This window comes from Coffea eugenioides, chromosome 2 (genome assembly GCF_003713205.1).
Source record: "Coffea eugenioides isolate CCC68of chromosome 2, Ceug_1.0, whole genome shotgun sequence".
NCBI classification, from domain to species: Eukaryota; Viridiplantae; Streptophyta; class Magnoliopsida; order Gentianales; family Rubiaceae; genus Coffea; species Coffea eugenioides.
This window is the reverse complement of record NC_040036.1, coordinates 7,575,863-7,598,829: the sequence shown is the minus strand read 5'-3', so window position 1 is coordinate 7,598,829 and position 22,967 is coordinate 7,575,863. Positions and strand designations below refer to the sequence as shown.

General features: G+C 33.8%; 1 protein-coding gene across 1 annotated transcript; it reads right to left on the bottom strand.

Moving 5' to 3' along the window:
• Positions 1-9,885: 9,885 nt before the first annotated feature.
• On the bottom strand, positions 9,886-11,593 carry LOC113754697 (glycerol-3-phosphate acyltransferase 5-like). The gene is made up of 2 exons (XM_027299010.1): positions 11,042-11,593; positions 9,886-10,848 (listed from the first exon to the last, which is right to left on the bottom strand). Exons 1-2 carry the CDS (start codon positions 11,591-11,593, stop codon positions 9,913-9,915), a joined length of 1,488 nt encoding a protein of 495 aa, XP_027154811.1. The 3' UTR covers positions 9,886-9,912.
• Positions 11,594-22,967: the final 11,374 nt, after the last annotated feature.

The following is a 22,967-nucleotide window of genomic DNA, read 5'->3' as shown; positions in this document are numbered from 1 at the left end:
TAAAATTTAAAACTTTCCCACTATATATTTCATAAACCGTTTATAGTTTGTTATATATACTTTAAATCCTTTTTACTCCTTAATTAAATATAAATGCTCATTCGTATGCTATTTTAATACAATTTTACATTTTTATAATAAAAAAATATTTATCACTAAACTAATCCTATAACCACCCCTGTAAATGTGCTTTGCAAATCACAATCACGTTTCAAAAAAAGCACATTCACGTTTCAAAAAAATCACAAATGTGCAACTAAATGTAAAGTTGAGGGGGTAAAGTGCAACTAAATGTAAAGTTGAGGGGGTAAAGTGCAACTAAATATAAAGTTAAGGTGCTTACTATATTTAACCCTCTATGTATTGCAGAGTGGGTTTTTAGGAGAAAGCCTCTCAATGGCTTCCAAACTTCTCATTCTTTTTTCTAATTTTTTTATTTATTTTAATACATAAAAAGTAGTGGGTTATAATCAACCCTATCACTAGTCAAATTTAAAATTTAAAACTTTCCCACTATATGTTTCATAAATCGTTTATAGTTTGTTATTTATACTTTAAATCTTTTTTACTTCTTAATTAAAGACAAATACTCATTTGTATACTATTTTAATACAATTTTACATTTTTATAATTAAGAAATATTTATCACTAAACTAATCCTATAACCATCCCTGCAAATGAGCTTTACAAATTACAATCACGTTTCAAAAAAAATCACAAATGTGCAAATAAATGTAAAGTTGAGGGGGTAAAGTGCAACTAAATATAAAGTTAAGAGGCTTACTATATTTAACCCTAAAAAAATCGCAAGAATGGAACAATTATTTTTTTTTCCTTTTAGGATGGCCGAACATCCATGTGCAGTGACCAAAAAAATTTCTCTTTCTTAATGAACGTAAGATGGTCAATTTATTTATTTTTTAAAAATGAATAAGGCTGTTTCATATAAATAAATAAAAAAAGAAACAAACCCAGGTTCCTCCATTGTTATGATTTTTTTCACCATTATTTTAAGAAATTTGCTAAATTGAGTTCTTTAGGGCAAAAAATGAAATGTGTGACCAGTCTTTTTTTTTTATTTGTGTGACTAGTTTATTGTTGACAAAAGTTTAAATTTTTTTAAAAGTATATAAAAATTAGGGGAGATAATATTAGGAGTTTATAGTAAATTTACCACACTTCTGATGTGGTTTTCGCCTGTCCAATACCATGAAAGAATAGAATAAACCATTATCAATTATTACATGTTAAGTATAATTCGGAAGCATACAATATGATCAAGAAACAGTAGAACCAATTAGGACTAGATTTTGATCCAAAAAAAATTAGAACTAGATGCCACTGACATGTTGTCGTAACTTGCTATGCCAATTAGGACTATTTTGCTTTTTTTACAAGGAATTAGGAACTGTAAAGTTTATTTAGGCAAACTTTACCTCAACGGTGATTGGAGTATACTACAAATCCTATAATCATGCTCACATTTTTCCCACATCTTCCACTCCAATTAAGAGTCCTCCAATTTAAGAAATATTTATCTCTTAACTAATCCTATAACCGCTCCTAAAAATCCTATAATCATGCTCACGTTTTCCCTACTTTCCCCCACTTTTCCACTCCAATTAAGACTCCTCCAATTTAAAAATTTCACTCCAATTAAAAGTTCTAAAAAACATAGCATCCTCATTCAACTTTCTTGCGTGGTCACTCCAATTAAGTGAACTTTCTTGCGTTTTTTCCAAGAATTTATTATCTCCTTCAATTTTTTTATGGTATCTATCTTAACTATTAACCTAATTTCACTATGGAACATGTCTGCCTATAAGTATTTCAACGACAACTAAATTTCAAACTCGCAAGATTACAAAGGAGGAACCATTTGTTTAGAAAACGAAACGTACACCGCAACGATTCCACACAGCAGTTCAAAAACTTTTAGCAATTTTGCGTTGACGAAAGAGAAATCTTACATCAAATTCGAAGGACAAAATTCCAACTATACCAATTAAAACGTCGTTCTCATCAAATTAGAAATTTCGGTACTGTTTATTCTTTAAACATTTGCATTTCCATTATTTTTTAAAATATTATTCCCAATAATATAATATTTTCGATTGATTATTGCTGTTATTGTCTTTCGTCTTTAAATAGAAGTGAAATGTTATGTAATAGATCATCGTTTTAGATTTATTTTTTTCCATGATTCAATAACAACTTATTATGCAACAGTAAGCATAAAAATTTATTTTATGATCAGAGCAATAGATGTTCATCACTGTTTGTATGTCATCTTTTTCCTATGGCACAAGTATTGGTATTTGACTTTTGATGGAATCAAGTTCCATCCAGATACAAAAATGATGGGATTTGATATGAGAAATTTTTTACTCCCTCCGTCCCGTTTTGTTAGTCTTGGTTTTTTTTCACACAGATTAAGAAAGTGTAATTAATTTGGTTGGAAACATAAATTTAGATTAATAATTTCCTAAAATACCCTTATGCTAATCACGAAGAGTGCCAATTAATATCAGTTATAGCTAATGGTGTCAATAAATATTAGTTACCGCCAATAGTGCACCCTGATTGTCTCAATTACCGCCAATAGTGCCAATAAATATCAGTTGCTGCTAATACTCCATTTCATAATCCATTTCAGGCGCCTAATACTCCATTTCATTTTCAATCATCCGCCAATAGTGGATTCAACATTTGAGAAACAACACGCTCACGTTCTTGAGAAGCAGATACATAGCCATCTTCTTTTGGTAGAGTATTTAAATCCAATAATGGTCTCACCGATTTGAACTTGGGCTGAAAATATTCTTGCACTTGAGAAAAAGTAGATTCATGCTCTTCAGTTGTAGGAGCAAAACTATCTTCTTGTGATGGAACATTTACGTCAATTGATGGCTTCACCGATTTCAACTTGGGCAAAAAAATCCTCAGCATTTCAAAGATAACTTGTGCACATTCTTGACTCGTTGAGATGAGATCATATTCTTTTGTTGGTGTTTCATCAGAAAAATTGTGAGAATATGGATGGTTTTTCAAATTTTCACTCATGATTTTGTAAATAATGATGGCATTATTTGTTTCCCTCCTGATATAAATAAATTTCAAAGAATAACAAAGATAGACTTTTCATTTATCTATGTATTGGAAAAGCTCAATGTATTCAATGTAGTGGGTTAGTATTTAATAACAATGTATTAATAACAAGATATTTAATAAGGGTATTTTAGACAATTTGAAAGATTACTACATTACTTAATGGGAAAGTGGACTATAATTTGGAACAAACGAAAAAGGAAAACAAGACTAACAAAACGGGACGGAGGGAGTATGATAGAAAATTTACATTTTCAGATTGTTTGCTACTTAGTTTGGATTCTTGGAATTCGATAACTATGTATAGTATTTGATATTGTCATGATGACAGTTTCTGTACCTTTAGTTGGGATAGTTGGGATTCTTACATCAAATTCGTTAATGTTTCTTATCACCAAAAATATTGTCATTATCTGATTCTTGGTCACTTTGGTTTGCATTGTAATGACTTGGTCGACACTGTTGTTAGATAACTAATTTCATGTACTTTTACTTTCAACATATTTTTTCTGTATTGTATATAACATTTTATTTGTCAAAACAGGTACAATGTTAACATACAAATAAGATATTCCAGTGGTAACATGCATCTTAATCTACAAGACAGACATACACGATTCGTATTTAGTTGTGATGCTACTTATCTCAGAGAATTACAAAGGAAGGTAGAATTTCTTGATATATATTTATTTTTTATAATGCTATTTATAAACTATGTAAAAAAATACACTAATTTTAAATTTTGTACGTACTTAATTTTCAGGAAAATGGTGATAGGTTGTTCAATCAACGAATCAATTCATGCAAAGATCGTGCATTTTCATTTGCGGTACGCACTCTACAAAATTCAACAGAATTAATTAAATCACCAATTTTGACTTTCGTACTAAAAGTTGATTGGTGTGAAGAGTGTTCGCACCTTCATACAAGATTATCAAATCGAATGCATAATATTTGTAAGTATTTCATTTTAACAACATTCAATTATATTCATTTTTATTCATATATCATTCATTTTGTAATATAAATTTCTATTATTTTTTCAGGATCTATCTTCCGAAAAAAGGCAATTCTTGAATGATATACACATTTTATCATATTTCAAACTATTGTTAGACAGGTATTACATTTTAATTGTGTTGGTATAATTTTTTAACTTTTTTTATTCATCATTTTTTTTTTAATTTTTTCAATAATGTCAGCATCGTGCGTAGCACAGGTATTCACACTAGTTTTTTTCTAAAGCAGAAATAGAGTGGACGACGTCAGTTTCTAAATATTGTATTGCTTTGACGATTATTTGAATTCAGGATTTACCTTATGCATATTAAAATGGCACCTTTTTTTTTTTTTGGAAAAGTATGGAAATAAAACTTTTGCCCTTCAAAATTTGATAGAAAATTTTGTTGTTTCCTTGCATGAATCAAATAGCAAAAATCAATTACAAAATTTATTAAAAATATTATTTCAAAAAATTATTATAACACTTTCTTTAATGTGATGTATATGATCATAAAAAATAATTAAAAACACAAAAATCAATTAATAAATATATTTATAATGTAAGTAATATAATATTTAAGATAATTATCTATCCAAACACACCCATTTCACTGTACAAATTGTCTAGGTGTACAAACGCACACGCGAGCACACAACCAAAAAAGGGGCCAGTTTTAATGTTTTTCTTTTTTGTTTTACCACGAGGAGTGCATTAATACAAGAAAAAAAGAAAAGAAAAAGCAAAATAGAGCGAAGTCCATAATTCGAAACGTGGCTATGGGTGGCTTTAGTCAGTCGTCCTTGTCCAACGCCAATTGTCGCTACATGGATTGGATCGCATGCCTCATGCTTATGCGTCCTTAGGGATGGAATTGGATCCATGGGCCCGTTATGCTTAGTTGGTGGTGGTGACTCGTGAGTCGTGAGTCGTGACTCACAGCTTTGATGGTGACTTTTCAGTCGTCCATCACCTACAGCATATTCCGGCATTTCATTGGTTTATACTCCTAAGATATTAATTCTCGCTCTTTCAATTCAATACAACTATTAAACGTCAAATAAACAGATGGATTCAAGTTATCCGAGATTCACAAATCACAAAGAAAGCATATATCAGAAAAAGCAGTTTCGATTTTGTTTTTCAAATAAAAAGTTTGTGATTAGTTAGTTACGGTGAAAGCTATGAATTTTGGACAAATTAATCATATATGCTGTAAAATTGATTTCTGAACTTGTTCAATACGTTTGCTAATGCATCTGGCATCCAAAGAAAAGTGAAAAAAAGAGAGAGAAAGAAATCGCATATAACCAAGGATTTATGTTAACAGGTTTGTTTGGATAGCAAAATTTTTCAAAATAATATTTCGTTTGCATCATAAACATATTTTTCAATTCACATTTTTACATTTTTAATCACCTTTTTATCTCACATACATCATACCGCAAAAAAATAATATAGGAACAGAGAATGAAATAATTAATTTATCGATTTAACCCAAAAAGGAGAAACCAAAATAGGCAACCAAACCGCGTGATTATTCTTATTCCTTGATATTTTTTTTTCTAATTCTCTTTTTTTATGTAAAACTTCATATAGTTTATGATGCTGACCGAAAAGCACTAAGAAGAACGAAGCAATACTATAAAATCAAATGAGAACAAATTCGATTTGGAACAGTACTGGATTTGTTGACATATTTTAAATCAACTCATCCATCTAATCTATAAATTTAGAATTCGACAATTGGTATTGAGAGCCAGACTATGAAGTTAGTCCGAAGCATTTTTGCAGTCAAAAGATTAGAGTACAAAATTGTCGAAAAGTATTATCAAAACCCTAAAATTTGGATTCTATAACCTTAAAAGTTGTCAAAAAGTATTAATTCTGTAACTCTGCACGCACTAATTATTATTAGAATTCTAAATTTGGATTCTACGTCATGAGCTAATTCTTGTATTTTGATGACTCGAGACGTTCTTCATTTGTGACTTGTGAAAGAAAACTCCAAGAGAAAAATAATCCCTCCAAAAAGTTTCGCATAAAGAATCTGCAGAGCGTGGGCTTTACAGGCAGTGCCGTTGCTTACAAGTATAACCTCATTTTCTCTCCATTAGATCACCTAAAATATATCTTTGAACATTGACTCAGCGGTTTGACCGGAAAGTCATCTTCATGATTGTTTACGTTACTTCTAAAACAAACCCAAATGTATTCGTTTGGACTGCTCAATTTTTTAAAAATAAAATTTTCATATACGATGTTATGTTATGGTAATATATAAATAAAAATAATTTTAAAACAATATATTTATATAATATATCAAAAATAATTTTAAATATACAAAAAAATGTATACCTCCACCACTATCAACCATCACAAAAATCACACCATCACCTGACGCCCCTTCCCTTCTCTCCTCCCTCCTTCCCCTCCCCTTTCTCTTCTCTCTCTTTTTCTCCCTTCTTCCTTCTCTCTTTTTCTCCCATCCCTTTCCCTCCTCTTTCCTCCTCACGTCTCTCTCGCTGCCCCCTTCCCCTCTCCCCTTCTCAGATCGCAAGTGGCAACCATTTTCTAGTCACGACCAGAGAGGGGAGGAGGGTGAGGAGGAGGGAGGAGGGGAGGCTGGAGTAGTGGTGTGTGGTTGTAAGATTTTATAAAATTATAAAAACTTATCATTAAAATTTTAAATTTTAAAAATATTTCAAAATACATTTTCAAAAACACCATTAAAAACATCTACAGTAAAAGTTTTTCACCCAGTAAAATATTTCAAAAACACCCATAAAAACATTTAATCCAAACGGAACCGTAAATAATTTTTTGTTATAATTTGAGTAAATAATTTTTTTGTTATATTCAATCAACCCTTTATTTTTCTTAATTACTCTTTTATCTTACGTATATCATATTATATAAAATATTATGATATTGTTTTTTCAAAATAACTTTCTATCCAAACACAAGTAATATTATTTTTTGAGGCCATATGTGTATATACACAAATGTTAAGTGATGAAGGATTCTAATCTAATTAACAATTTATTGATTTTTTAAAAAAAATTTCACTTTTGTTTTGTACGTAAAGAAATCCATTTGGGTGACTGCATAATCCTACTACAGACGGAGGTATATTGGTCCCTAGAATCTAGCAGGCGCAGATTTTGTACAATATGTTATACTATCAAGATAGTTAGCAACGTGAACTGCTGGTTAATTATTCATTCAGGTGCTTAAAATGTTTTGCTGTCGTACTTCCGTTTTCTGTCTTCTCTTCTCCTCCCCTGCTAAGAAAGCTTTTGAGAGGTCTTTAGCAATGGTTGAAAGAAATCTTGATATGGAAACTGTAACGGTACCCATATTTCAGCAACTGGGTTTGTTTGGATAGTGTATTATTTGAAATATTATTTGGAATAATTACTGTAGCACTTTTTGTGATGTGATGTATGCGAGATAAAAAGTAGTTGGGAATATAAAAATATAGGTTGGGAAATGTGTTTGTGATGCAAGCAAAATATTATTTGAGATAATTTTAGTATCCAAACACTCCCCGTCATTTTTTATAACCGATTATAAGAAAGGCGCCAACTGGACTTACGGGGTCTCACTTGACTGAAGCCCATTGCAACATCACCACATGGATTCCAAGAACGGTACGCCATGCAAAGACATACTGAAGTACGTGTCAGGCTATCATGTTGTGGATTGTGCGTTGTCCGCAGGATTCCACCCGCATCACATCATACATGGCAGATATGTAGTCAAACGAATTACGGCCTCAATTTCATAAGTATCTTAGTTATATTTTTAGCAACGGAAAAGGCTCACAAATCACGATCCGGCACAAAATTTTCTTCTTAAAACGTACTTTTTTTGGTTTAACTTTGACGCGATCACCCCGATCATTATCATCAAGTTCACTGAAAAATGAAAAAAGGAAAAAAGACACCAAGACATGCTGCATGATACTTATTTTATGAAGCAGCCATTTCTCATTTTATGTAGCAAGAACTAATGAGGTGACATTTCAAGGTTCAGCTGTCATGCACATCCTACATAAAGAGAAAAAAAAAAAAAAAACAAAGGAGGGGATGGGATCAAGCCCGATGTCACTTTTAATGGAGTAACCTTGTAGAGAGAACAAGTGACTGGTAGAGGGAGGGGAGTTTTATGTGAGAAATTCATCATGTTACCATTCTTGCACCGATATTTTATAGATTTTACTCAGAGGTGGCATTAATTGGCCTTATAATTATTGTATAATGGCGTGAAAATTTTACCTTTAATAGGTGGCTCCTTCTACCATGTAGCAGCTGTATGCTACTAGTAACGACATTTATATATCATAGTTATATTTAGAAAAATAGGAATGTAAATCTTTATATTTATTTACACCAAGAAATCAAGATTTGATTGTAGAAGAACTTCTAAAATCCTAGGGGGCCTGCATGCATGCAGTTTTCATTATTGCAAGGGACTCTCATCAAGACGGATATCTCCTGAAGTGAAAGAAGCCTAACAGGAGCTCTGGCACCTCTGATGCCTTCGATCTGGAAGTAGATGTGAGCTTCCTCAAAGGAAGTGCTTGAGAGGTTGCGATCTCATGTTCGTTCATAGACACTTTTGAATCTGAAGACAGGTATTAAAGGGCTTCGGAGCACAATCAGGCAGCCAATGCTTTTGTATTTTTCGCTTCTCTTGCGTCCATGATCTTTGACGAATAGATACTGCAGGGAAGTTGAGTTGCAGATCAATTTAATAAAGTACAATAGCTACAGGAAAAGATAATAATAATAATAATGCTTGAAAACTTCGGTGCTGAGGTTCAAAAAAAAAAAAAAACAATACTTTGCTGCAGAAACCTAAAGTAATTGCTTCACATCATCGCATATTAAAAAAAAAAAAAAAAGGGAATACAAAGGCCGGTAGTTTTTTTTTTTTTTTTTAGTCTAGCTAGCCAGGAGCGTTAATATTTGTCATATTTCTTAAACAAGTAAACAATCAAGAGCAAATACTAGTTTTCCATAAACTTTTAATCTTCTTTATTTTATTTTTAGCAATGTTAAGAGCTCTTAACTTCCTTTATATACATCAGGTTTTCGCAATTCTGTAGTAGGCACCAAGACAAAGTTTTACCTTGTATAATAGCAGTTGGGATCCTCTATGCCACTACTCGGTGCCAAATCCAGTGCCAATTCTACTTATCACATGATGGTAGAAGAAATTTAAATAAACAGTACATGACAAATTAAATAAACATGACACTTGGCATAAATATAAAAATGACACTGAATTGCCACTAGAAAAGTGACACTGAGTATCTCGTGTGGTATAATAAGGGTCCAGGACATAATCTCCGTAATTATGGTGGTTAATTAAAAATTCTTATGAACTCTTTTTTTTTTGTTTTTTCCAAACAGTGGAGGGGTGGGATCTTATGATCTCAGTGAGAGTTGTTTACCTCTAATAAGAAGGTTAAAGATTCTAAAAATTCGTTAAAAGCTCAGCTGGGGCTGTAAAGGTAAACTCCACCATATATATTTAACACAACTGCGACAAAAAGATAAAAATAAATAAATAAAAAATATATTTATATCCCAACTGAATAATTAACATTACCAGTAACATCAGTCATTCTAGTACATTATTCAACACTTCAGCGAAAAAAATCCAGTACAAAAGAGAAATTGCTCAAACAAAAAAGATAAAGAATACAGACCTCGCTTTTTGTACAAAACAGGATAAATTGAGGGTAAGAATATAGTATGTAAACAAAAATTTACAATAACGAGCCAGCCCAGTTTTCAGTTAATGAAAGGCTTAAAAGTACCCACAACCTGCTTGAATCCGCTCATCAATTTCTTGAGGCTTTCGGCAGTGGATGTTTGTGAAACTATCCCATCGTTGCCAGCAAGAACCCTGTATTTATCCCTGCGGGTGAAATTCGTACACTCGAAACCAAGTGTGGCAGCCAAGATCCTCTGAACATAATTAGCAACATCATGTGGGCTCTTACCTGAAGAGCAAGTTGCTTCCACAGGGAGCTGATTTAAAAATGTTACCTCATAAATTGGTCTGGGATTCATGAAGAAAAATATGGGGTCCAAAGCTTTCCAACCCCTAGCAGTGGTTGCATGGAAAAACCCAACCCTATAGTTCATGGCCACTGGAACTATTCGGTCGGTTAGTTCTGCGAAAAGTTTGCTGAACCTCAATAGAAAGGGTTCTCTACACGTTGTTCCTTCAGGGCAGACGACCAAATCTCCCTTTTCCAGTTGTTGTTTAATCTTTTCAGCATCTATGTCTCGGATTCTCGTCAAGCGGACAGTTGGAATAGGGGATAAGATCTCGGTAAAGCGAGAAATGGAGTATGTTACTGCTGGAATTCTACGATGGAGGACGGCGGAGAGGACGACGGGGTCCATTAAGGTTCGGTGCGTGCAGACAAATAGCACTCCAGAGGTGGAGCCAGATGGCGGTGGAGGAGGTTTTCCTTTCACCATCACTTTGCCACCGAATAGAGGAGCCATACGTTGAATAGATTTCATGGGAAGCATGAGGCCAACGACAATGCGAATTGCAGCGAGAATGATTCCCAGAGGAATCCATAAGAGAATTAGGAGGGCAGTTGATGGTGTTGGCCGCTTCACTAGCCGGCCATCGTGGAAGATCACTGGCAGTGGGCGGATGAACTGGCGGTCATGTTTCTTGTTGCTGGTGATTCGCGGATGAGATTGTTCCTGTTTACAAGCCATTGTCCAGCAAATTTTAGCACATACGTGGGCAAACAGTAATGTTATTTAACTATTATGCAAGTAATGTCCCCCACCCCCTTTTTTCTTCCAGCTCAACTCAGATATGGTCTGACTAGTTGAATAAATAGTTCTGATAGGTGATGAAGAAACTAAGTTTAGGAATTTTGTATTCACCAACCTTGCACAAGTGTAAGAATTCAGAGCCAGAATAATCTGTCCTTCCTAGGCCCAAACTAGGTTGTTCATCTTCGAATAATTCAGAAACGCGGTCGGAGATTGAATCAAAACCGTCTTTGATGAAACCCGTAGCCCATCCAAACCGATTGACCGAAAGTTCACTCCCAATAACATCATCAGCTCGCAAATGCTCTTTCACAAACCTCTCCACCATAATCCTCGGGGTTTTAGTCACCACAATTCTCTTGTCATAGGAGCTGAAGACCTTCCAAGCATCCATATCAATGTCATCAAAGTAAAACTTGGGCAACACTGCCCTTGCCACGGCTTCGATCTCGGATATAGGCACCCCAGCCGTGGCGACAAAAATCATCAACTTTAGGCCCGCATCTCTTTGTCCCCAAATCTCCAGCAAACGGATAACTGGCCATAAAATTAGCAAGAAAGCAAATCGAATTATGCTTGATGCCTCGAAAGCTACTAACATGAAGTAGGAAAATGGATCAGGATCCTTTACAAGGGTCCCTTCGAGCTCGGAAAGAGCAGACTCCATTCGTCAGGTTGGTTTTTGTTATTTTTTTTGCTAATGATTTTTGTGAAGAAACTTGGAATCAGATATTTCTGCAACAATCACAAGGCTTATAAGGATTAGAAAGGGGGTAAGATGAAGGTAGATTGACTGTTGTCTAATGAAAGAATGAGGCCGTTTATCAGTTTGCAACTACCTCTTTGTGCATGGTACATATTTATATTCAAACCTCTGCTTCCCTTGCAGGTTTTCTTGGGTTGATACAGCTATATGGAACGTAAGATTATACGCCACGTTAACATGCAAATATTGATAACTTAACCCAACAACTTTCAAATACAAAAATACCTACAAGACTCAAATTTGTGGGTCCGCGTGGAGACACCTGAATATTTGTCTACCGTTTCATATTTAGGTTACTTACTAAGATATTTTGGCCCTCTATACGGCCTAAAGACAATGTGTCATTAAACTTCTGATAGGAAAAGTGTTTCCAAAAGAAGTGACTCTCGATTCAACAAAAAAAAAAAAAAAGGAAGTGATTCTTGTCACCTTCACGTCGTCATCAGGGACCATATGCTGAGAATTTTTTTTGTCAATCTTTCCACCTTTGTTGTCACCTTCTCTAGAACTTGCTTTTGCTATATGTCTCGAAATGTTCTATCAAACCGCCAATTGTGTCTTCCTTCAAAATGTGTCAGCTTCTTTCTCATGGCCTGTTCCAATTTGGCTGACCTCATGAATGCAGTTTTTGAATCTTGTGAACCTTCTGGATTTTGATGTTAGGATGATACATATTAATGGTCAACCATACCGTGTTCATATCAAGGAGGCCGGATCTGGATATTTTTCCCGTAACACAAACGAAGATTATCTAACTGATCGATCCAAATTTCTTACATAATTGTGTGGATAACATGTAAACTCTGTTGGAGACTTGGAGTCGATCCACTTCATTGAAGTTATTCAGGAGAACAAGTTCTTCGTTTCTGCGAGATAACCATCCCTCGCCTGTGTTATTTGAGTCGGCCAAATGATTCATTAACCGAATTTGTACATTGTAAATTATTATTGTTTAGTGGCAGTCATTAGTCATAAATATCCTCTTAGCTAAATGAGTTAATACTTTCTGTGTTTGACTTTCCTAACCAGCAATTGCTCTAATTTGTCAGGAGCACCAGCGATTAGTAACTTACTACCAAGCTCATCCAATTAAACCGAAAGATCTTGAAAAGTTGTTAATTCTCTTCGAAGTTTCAGTGTTACAAAACCTTGTAGGTCACAATGGTTGTGACGGAAATCTTGCAATTGCCTTAAGTTTTATTTCCTGCTTCAAAGGGATGCTTGAATATGTAATAAACAGTTAAGTGTTATAAAATGAAGAATGTATCATTCATCTCAGGCAAACCACACACCAAAAAAAAAATAAATTCCAAGCCTACAACTCTTAATCTAAGAACCAGCCATAAATTGTTGAACAGACTGGCAAAAGAATATATCTATTTTCTTTTTCTTTGGGTGATGTTTCGATGAAAATCTGCCAAAAGAAGCTGGCAAGTTGGATCACGCAGCAAATCGCCCCGAAGTTCATGTATTGCTGTCATAATTCATCGGCAAAGTTGCAAGTACACCAGTGGCCGTCGGATAGCAGAACATGCAGCTTGGGGGCCTGGGTTTACAAGTTTGATCGTGTCCAACTCTTACTTAAGGTGATGGCTCATTCTAAGTAATATTTTCCCATCTACCAACGACTTTCACAGTATTTCACACACGTTCTTCACAAGCAATCTCTAAACAGTCGTAGGCCACCAGGCTTTAACAAATACAGTAATATACTAGCTCCAGCGCGAATCTTCATAGTATTGCAAGTAATTTGGATCGATTGTCAAATAATTACAACCAACATAAGAGAAAATTCAAGAAGTTTTCAACTGGAGAAGGAGGAGTTCTATTTTTGTTTTTATTTTCATGTTTATATATATTATTTATTTATTTTTTTTGGAGAAGGAGAACATCAAGTTCACCTTTTCAAAGTTTGAGATAGAAGGAACCATATACATTTCAAGATTGAGGTTTGTGCTGATTATACAGGACTGCATGTCTCTAGTCGATAACTTGCTTTTAGTAAGGACTGATTGTTTACAAATTTGGAGGAAAGCTAGAGTATATACATTACTTGATCATCCACAAAATATTTGGTTATGCATGTCCTGTACAGTTCCAAATGCAACCGGAGTTTTGGAAAACTTGTAAGAAATTTTCAAAGTAGGTTAGAACTTAGAGAGTTGAACAATTCTGTTTCTATGAATATACTAACAACAAATGTCTATTCTTTGTTTCTTGACTTCTTTGATTGTGAGGCTTGCTTCCTGATCACCCAATGCACAAGGAGCAAGTCTTATGCCTCAAGCCATAGAATTAATTTATTCAACGGCAATGACTTGAATGATCAATCAAATGTGGAGCCTTTTCACTCTCTTTATCAATTTCAACTGGCTATAGGGACCTTAAGTGTGTGTGTGTGTGTGTTGTGCATAAAGAATTTGTAATTAAATTTGGTCTTTACAATTGGAAAAAAGAATCAAGTATACACAACTTGCCGAATGAAGAATTTATCAGTCACGACACTTACACTGAACTATGTAGATATGGAATGTCACAATGTTTATACAGCAAAGGAGATGATGAAATCGTCACTTTGTTTGGTTCTAGCGATTGAATATGCATAGTTTCTTGTTCAATTTATTTAACTTCATTCACTCGGTCCAGTCTATTTGGATTGCAAGTTTTTAAAGTTTTTGCAGCGGTATAATGTACGTGATATTAAAAAATGAGTCGAGAGAATTTTGTTGCTAAAACTCGCGACAAGTATTTATACCTTTAGAACAAAAAATAATAATAATAAAGAAAAGATTCATACAGAACGATAATAACAACAAAATCATGTTGTACAAAGAAGAACAAGAAATTGAGAACCTGAAGAATGACAACGAAGTCATGTTCTACAAAGAAGAACGAGAAGTTAAGAACCTGAAGAATGGGCAAGAACAAGAAAGTCGAACCTTCGAAAGGTCAAAAGGGAAATTGGAGATAAACCAGAGCTAAGGTACATAATTGGACATAATTTAGTCTTAAAGCAGATTTAAAGGAGCTTGGGAGCCGGTGCAGGTGACCATATGATGCATATGGCATAATTGTTGTACTTTTTCGGAAGGTAGTGTACATTTACAGTTTTACAGTTGTAGTTGTATTAATTTATTGAGTGGGCTTACAAGAACAAAATTTAGGTATGTAACAAAGAAATGTAAATATATATCAAATCCTATAAAATGTACAACAATTATACAATTGTACCGTATTTCCAAGCGTATTGCCCGTAAATCCATTTAAAGGTATCCCATCATACAAAATTAGGGTAAAGAACACATGAGTTGTCAATGAAGTTGTAGAATTCCAATTTAATGGTGGTCATACCAAAACAGGAACAAGAAAATCCATAAATTGAAACTAATTTGGTCTTAAAAGGCTAAAGGACCAATCATCTCATCTAAAAGATTGGGTTCTAGAATCCTCAAAGCCCATTTATAAGCAGGCTTTAGGGAATCTTTATCCACTTTAAACTTTTTTCTAGAGAAGAAAATTTAAGTTGTTTAAGAAAAAATTTTCATAAATTGAAACTAATTTGGTCTTAAAAGGCTAAAGGACCAATCATCTCATCTAAAGATTGGGTTCTAGAATCCTCAAAGCCCATTTATAAGCAGGCTTTAGGGAATCTTTATCCACTTTAAACTTTTTTCTAGAGAAGAAAATTTAAGAAAAAATTTTACATTTTTGGCGAACAAATTTTTCAATCATTTGTTTTATTTGATATATATCAAATTATTACAACATATTTTTATCAAAACTCTAAAAAATAGCGATTCAAACAAGACCCAAGTAAACTTGGATGTCTCATATGTTTGCCAACTCACTAATGGGATGCCAAGGCAATCTGCGAGAATCCTGAATCCACCTTTCATTTTAAGGTTTCCCCAGGCAGCTTTGTCCCAAGCCCAGTGCTTTTCAGAGGGAGAAATGGATACTGAGAAGTGGGTGTCTTGGACAATTTCTAACACTAGTTGAAGGTCCCCGACTTTTAGACCCGGACAAAATATCCAAACAGCGGTGATGGGTGCCTGGTTTTAACTACCCCGGTTGGTTATGGTCAAATATCAAAAGAGAGCTCAATCATTCAAATGTATAAATGAGAGAGAGAGAGAGAGAGGGAGACTTATTATTATTATTTTTTTTGTCAACACATGGGTGTCTGGGTCAATCCTTACGGAGCTCGACTAATCCCCTGCGGCCTGGAGAGGAGGCCCCACTTTACATCGAGCACGTTAACAGCGGGACTCGAACTCTGGACAAGTCAGGAAAGTCGCCATACCTTAAGGAGGGGGAGCGGACCGTTCGAGCTATCTTGTGGGGACAGAAAACCAGCCACATAAAGTGGCAAATTTGTGGTAGCTATCCCCGAGGGAGACTTATTCGATTGTCTAATTTTAGTCAAGTGATGGACTCGGGATCTGAGATTGATGAGCCTTATTTCAACTTCAGAACGGCGCTGTTCCATACAGTGCCAAATGCAAGAATTTCAAGTTTTGTGCTTATGCAATCTATCTATTTCCTTAGTTTACGAGCAATGTTTTGTATTAAGGGATTGACGTCGAGGAGGTTAAAATGGAAGAAGAAGAAGAAGATGTATTCGGGAGATAATTGCCAAAGACAGGTCTCTCTCTCTCTCTCTTTTTTCGTTTTCCATATTATTCAGAGAAAGTGGTGTTTGGTTTTTCTTAGCTCCCAAGCAGCTCGTAGGAATGTGGAGACCAAGTATTAAATGAAACACGGAAATCAATATTATGATTTTAACCAGACTAAGTATTAAATAAACTCCATTATCAGTCATATATATATATATAATGTTGATGTCCCGATTCCGAGGTTTGAATTTTTTATACTATACCACAACTGTTTTCTACAGATATTAATGGATTTGCAGTAATGAGTGGCATGAGCACTGAAATTATGGAATGGTGGAAAGGGACACTTTGTGGATTTAATCTACTAATAAACAACAATGCAAAAAGTAAATCTCATCAAGGACAAGGTTGTAGCTTATGAATTTAAAGCACCCCTCCCACGCACGCATGAAAAGTAGGGTTATCAATTCTGGGCGGAGAAAGTTTTATAGGTCGCACTGATTTTGGACAGCAATTGATTTACCATCAAATGGATCTAGTTTTGGAGGTAGCAGTTTATCGTGGTCTAGATAAACAATACGCGACTCAGAAAGTTGCAGCATTGTACCACCAGTGGGGGCTCCTGTGTAACAACCCTAAAATTATGTTTTTATTTTTCTTTTGTTGTCCAAAAGAGAATCTCTAAGGAGGGAGGGGGGAATGTAACCCCAAAAAAAAGGATAATAATAAAAAGTGGATCTTCCCATTAATTAATTGTGCAAAACCAAAGAAGAACAAATTTTTTTTTTTGTAGTATTAGATAGCAAAATATTGAAATTTAAATCATGCATATAACAATTTTCTGAAATTTCTAACCAGTCCCGATAGGTTTTAGCATATAAATACAACTTGTAATTGTCTGAGAAAATCTTGAATGAGAGAGGGAAGAAAACAAGTTTAAAGGGGGATTTGGAGATGATATTTTCTTTCATATTTTGCAAATTCTCGACTAGTATATGCACTATACGGCTCTTTAGGGGCTAGAGATTTGGGGTTGGATTCCCCATCAACAATTCTCCTTTTTCAGATTTTTTTTCCCTTCAGGATAATTATAAAAGGTCACACACACACACACACACAAGGTCACTATGTTTAGAGGTCCAAATCGGGTTGGCTGGTCGGGTTGAGATCTAGATATAACAGAAAACCTGCTGACACGAACTTGACCCGTCAACCAACCGAACCCAAAAATTTCGAGTTGGCGGGTTAGGGGTCGACCAGAAATGATCCGAAACGTAATTTTAATTTATTAATTTACCACTATAATTTCTAATAAAACCAATTTTGCACAAGACTAATTACATAATCAAGTAATAAAAATTTAAATAAATAATCCCAAACCAAATTTAAAATAAATTAAAACACCGTAAAAGTGTTTTATTCTAAACCAAATATAAAATAAATTAAAACAGTATAAAAGTAAAAAATAATATAATATATTATTTGTCCAAATATAACACATGTTAAATAAATTCATTTAGGATTAAGTGATTAATGCCTTTGGGGAAAAAAGAATAACTTAGTTTAGTTAGATAAAATAATTTTTATGTTTATTAAATTATTTTTAATTCGTAAACGGGTTATCGGATCATTATTTTTTAATTATTTTTAAAATTTTAAATTATTTTACGTAGGCGACCCGAATTCGACCTGTTTTCGTTTCGGATTCATCGAATTCGACCTGATTCTGACCCGAACCCGCGAAACCTCAACCCAAACCCATTAATTTCGTGTTTTCAAGTCGCGTCGGAAATTACCATCCCTAACTATGTTGCACAAAAGAACGCTTGGGATATATATTCTTCATCAAATCCTAAAACTAAAAAGTATTACTCACATCATTATCATTTAAAGAATATTTCAAACGATTAACGTCTGTCTTCGCATCAACTGCACTTCTTTATTCTACTATCCTGGTCCATGTGTCCATTACTGCCCTTTGTGGACCGGCTGAATCTCTTACTTTCGGCTCATTCATCGGCAAGTCCGCGAAAAAGAAGAAGAAGAAGAAGAATTACAGAAAATTACGTAATTAGGATGCACGCTTTACGATTTTCAATTACTCTGCATTTTCTTGTTAGCGGGAGTAGGAAGTTTCTCCATGATCCTAAAAGTATTGGAAGTTCTGCATTTTCTTGTTTTGACTTGTCAAGGTATTGTTAAATTTTGAGATGTAACGGGAGCAGGTAGGTCTCCTTGTCACAGACCTGTTCAACGGCATGTGGCAAATTAAACAGGAGACAGCGAGATATATATATTATTAGCATTATACTTTGTATTTTCATAACAACCAGCCATACAAGTACTACATTATAATCAAGTGGTACTCCTTTTAAAAATGTTAGGTCATGCTTGGATTGCTTGTTTCCGTCGAAAAATATTGTCATTTTTCCTGATCATATTTCCCTATCACCTTTTTCCCCCACATATATCAAATCGCTACAGTAATTTTTCCATGAAAAATGACGAAAAATACAATCCAAACACAACCTTAGACTTACGCCTTTGGTTTGTCTATATTATTGATGCAATGAACTTTTATCTCTATATTGCCTTTAGTTGATGGATGGATGAAAACTAATCTGTCAGTTTAGAAAGTGTATTTTTACAAATGGGTCTACATTCATGACATATCTTCTCTGTTCACTTTTACTCCTTTAGCTCTTTTTTTATGTAAGTTATATATGTCTAGATTGCATCGTGATATTATTGATTTGTAGCAATATATGTGGGATGAAAAAGGATAAAAAAAAAATCAAAAGATATGTGTTGGATCCCATTATCTTTCTAATTTTGCAGATTTTTTGGCCTATCTCATTGAAAAGTTATTTCGACAAATTGTACAAAAACTTGTTTTTGTCATCGATCAAGTGATATCAGTTATATGTAAAAGACGATTGGTGTAATTTTCCCATTACTTAATGTGCCAATTCCTAGTCCATATTTGTATAGAAATATACCAGACATGAGGATTCATTTCATTCATAATCCTACTTTTTAAATTTTTTTTTTAGCAGTGGATGGATAAGATTTAAGAGACGAAATGAGAAGGGGAATTTAAATCTAAAATTTCTAAATTTTGGAGTTTCAAGTTTAGCGATTAGATTTAGACATCTTAGGCCATTCATATCCCCACTTTATCAGCTCACATGATTAATCAATTGTCACACTTTTCGTGCCAAAAGTAGTAAATGAAAAAATTTTAAATTTTAAATTTACCTAATCGTAACACTTTTGTAGTTAGTTGAGGATTTCATTTAAACTTTAAGGATTAGTTATAAATAGAAATCACGGACAAGATCAAATGAAAAGTTTTTTGTAATTTTGGAAAATTGTATAGTCCCTTTGTGTGTTTATAAGGGAATTATTCCCTCCATCGAAACAAGATTGGTGAAATTGAAACATAGGGGGAAAAAAAAGGCCAAGACAAGAATATTGGTAACTTTTCCTTTTCACCGGCGAATTTTAATAGTAGTATAATCTTAGAAATATCATGAACCACTTGGAATTTTAATTCCAGAGTTGAGCCCAAAAAAAAAACCAAAAATAAAAAATTGGGAAAAAGTATTAAAAGGCTGTAATTTTGTAAACAGTTTCATCCCTCTTACTATTCTGACATGTATGTTTCCGTCGTCGTCATCATCTTGGGGTCGCTTACTTGTTCCACGCGCAACGACTGCGATTTGAGGTTAAGACCTATATTGTCAAGGGATCTCGAGAACTGAGAAGTACAGAAACGGCAGTGTCTTCTCTTTCAACACTTGGGGACCACACGTGACTCCTCACAAACACTTTAATAATAATGACACACCACCTGCCCACCATCGTGCGTGATTGGGTCACATGCAAAATGCCAGCAACCGAAGCGCGTGGGGTTTTGGATATTTTGTCATACCATTACTAACTATAGCTAATGACGTCGCCTTCATGAAAACAGACTTATCTCAACCATTGCTGAAAGCGGTGCCTCCTTCAGATATCAACACTGAAGCAGAGGCAGGCCGTTACAACTTACAACCTCCTCTTCCAGTTATTCATTACATTTCTCAAGCGCGAATTTGTGCTTTTCCTAGATTTGCTAAAGTGAAGAAATTCATGAAAAAACCAAAATTGCATGGACAGTGTGGGGGTTTGGCCGGTAAGCAAATGTCTGTACTGTTTATAGTTCCTTGAGATGGTTTTAAACCTCAGCTAAGATGGAAGTGAGAGCTACATAAAGTTATGTATTTACACTTTTGAGACAGAATATAAGTTTGAATATAAGATTATTTTAAAACAATTTATCTGAAATAATAACATAACATTTGTTATGATGTGATGTATATGAAATAAAAATGTGATTGAAAATTATGTTTATAGTGTAAGTGAAACAAATTTTGGCTTTCTGCAGAATACTTTCATTAATGATATTAGAGATCTATGTGGTTATCGTATGTGTGTGTGCTTATGTCTGCACCGTATGAGTCGAGTAAACATTTTATCAGACGTGCGGTGTGCCTTAATTTCAAAATTCAATCTATCCGTTCACTTGCTATTTGATGTCTCAAAAACACGATTTGTTTTTGAAGAGTCTGCCAAAGAGCACGATTCGAGCAGAATGCCCAACACGGCTAATCGAGCTGACCTGCAATGAACTGAACAACGAGACTATCTTTTCGTTGTGAGTCCGATGCTTAAATCACTTAAAGAATGAAAATATAGAATAGAATGAGTGTATTTTTTTATGTTGTGTATTGACCTCTTCCTGGTTCAATTTATTAGCATTTATAAGGCTTTTTCTGATAAACCATGAAAGTGTGTAGAGTTATTTATTTAATTTCGATAGTTATCCCATTCAAGAGTACGAGTCTTATTAGGTTATCAAAGATAAAGTCCTCATTTGACTCAAGCTCGAGTCTTGTAATTTAAGTATGGTAGCAAAAAAAAATCACACCAAGTCAACCATGAAAAATATATCTGAACTCTCGATAAATTGCATTACAGTATACGAAAAAAACATGTAAAGCACACTGTGACTAAGTCCGTCAATATAACACAGAGAAGTATCTCTAATGTTTTGGTATGCTGGTATTGAGTTCTAGTGTAATCGACGTTTGTATGAGGTGGTCTTAATTTTTTCAGTTAAAGTTAAGACGGTAGGAATGAGGAGTTTTAGTTTCAAATCCTCTTTTCTCTGCCCGATTCTTAAATCCTATTCATGCATGTTGTTAATGCCACCAACATATAAGATCAAAATAGTGGTTGCACTCAAGTTTTTTGGCCAACATTTTAAATATAGTTAACATTTTAACCCACATACAGCATATAATTTCCATATGTATTTTTTCACAATCTTGGTGAACCTTGTTTGAAAAGGGATTTATCATAAAAAAAATCTCTACATTTTTTATTAACATATTTTTTTATTACTTTTTTAACTTACATATATTAAATCGCTACAATACAATTAAACAAAAAAACTCTAGAATATTTGAATCCAAACACAACCTTGGCATGCAATTAAAAATTGAAATACATAGTTGCATTTGAATGTCACCCACACCTTTTCTCCTCCCTTTTCACTACCCTTCCAATTTTATCAACTTACATGTCATACATCATTCCCAGCTGTAATCATTAAGAACAATTGGTAAAACTCTTTTATGTCAATTAAAATAGGAAATAAATCCTTGTATTTATGTGTGGTTCAATATAATTTTCTCACTAAAAGATTGACATTACTTCTAATCTATCTGAATTTGTTACATTCTTACTAGTTTTAATTTAAAAAAAAGACGAGTTAAACTTCATCATCATCTCGACTTACTCTTGTCTGGCAAGTAAGTTTTTGGTCAAGTTTATCTGTTACAAGTTTTTAACAACTTTAGCTACAGTAACCTCAAAAAATTTCTCAAAAATTTTAAACTATATACTTCAAAATATCAAAAAATTTACACACTTCAAAAATTTTTTCTACAAATTTTACAGTAAATTACAGTAAAATCATATATATATAATAAAACCGTATTCTCATACTTATCCCTTCATATTTTTTCTTTCCTACGTGGCTTGCTCCTTTTTTGTTTGGATATATATCAATTCTTACTTTCCATAAAAATTCTTAATATTATATGATTCTTATTTTCTACCCAAAAAATGAACTGAAAAGTAATGCAATATAAATAAAAGAGACATAAATCTCCTCTATTAGATATATAGAAATAAATGATAATATATTTTTTTATAGTGTCCTATTCTTTTTTTTTAACAGCTTCATCGTAGATCTTTTTTTTTAAAGATAATCTACCCATATATAGAACAACATACAAACAATCCAGACATGAAAATTAAAGAAAGTTAGCCCGAGAAAGTTTTTACAAGACTCACAGCCCCCATGCATAATTGATATACAAAGAGAAATGACACTTCATCTGATTGAAAAATTCTGAAAAAAGTCCATAAAGAAAATGGAGTGTCATCAACCAAAGAAATAAAATCCCATTATCATAGCTAAAGAAAGATGAGATAAAACATTAGATATTTGTTGAAGTTTGCACCCCGAAGGCCCCTACTCGACTCTCCGTCCGTAGTATCTCCAATCCAAGAGAAAGACCTCCATCCGTAGTATCCTCCGCCCGTCT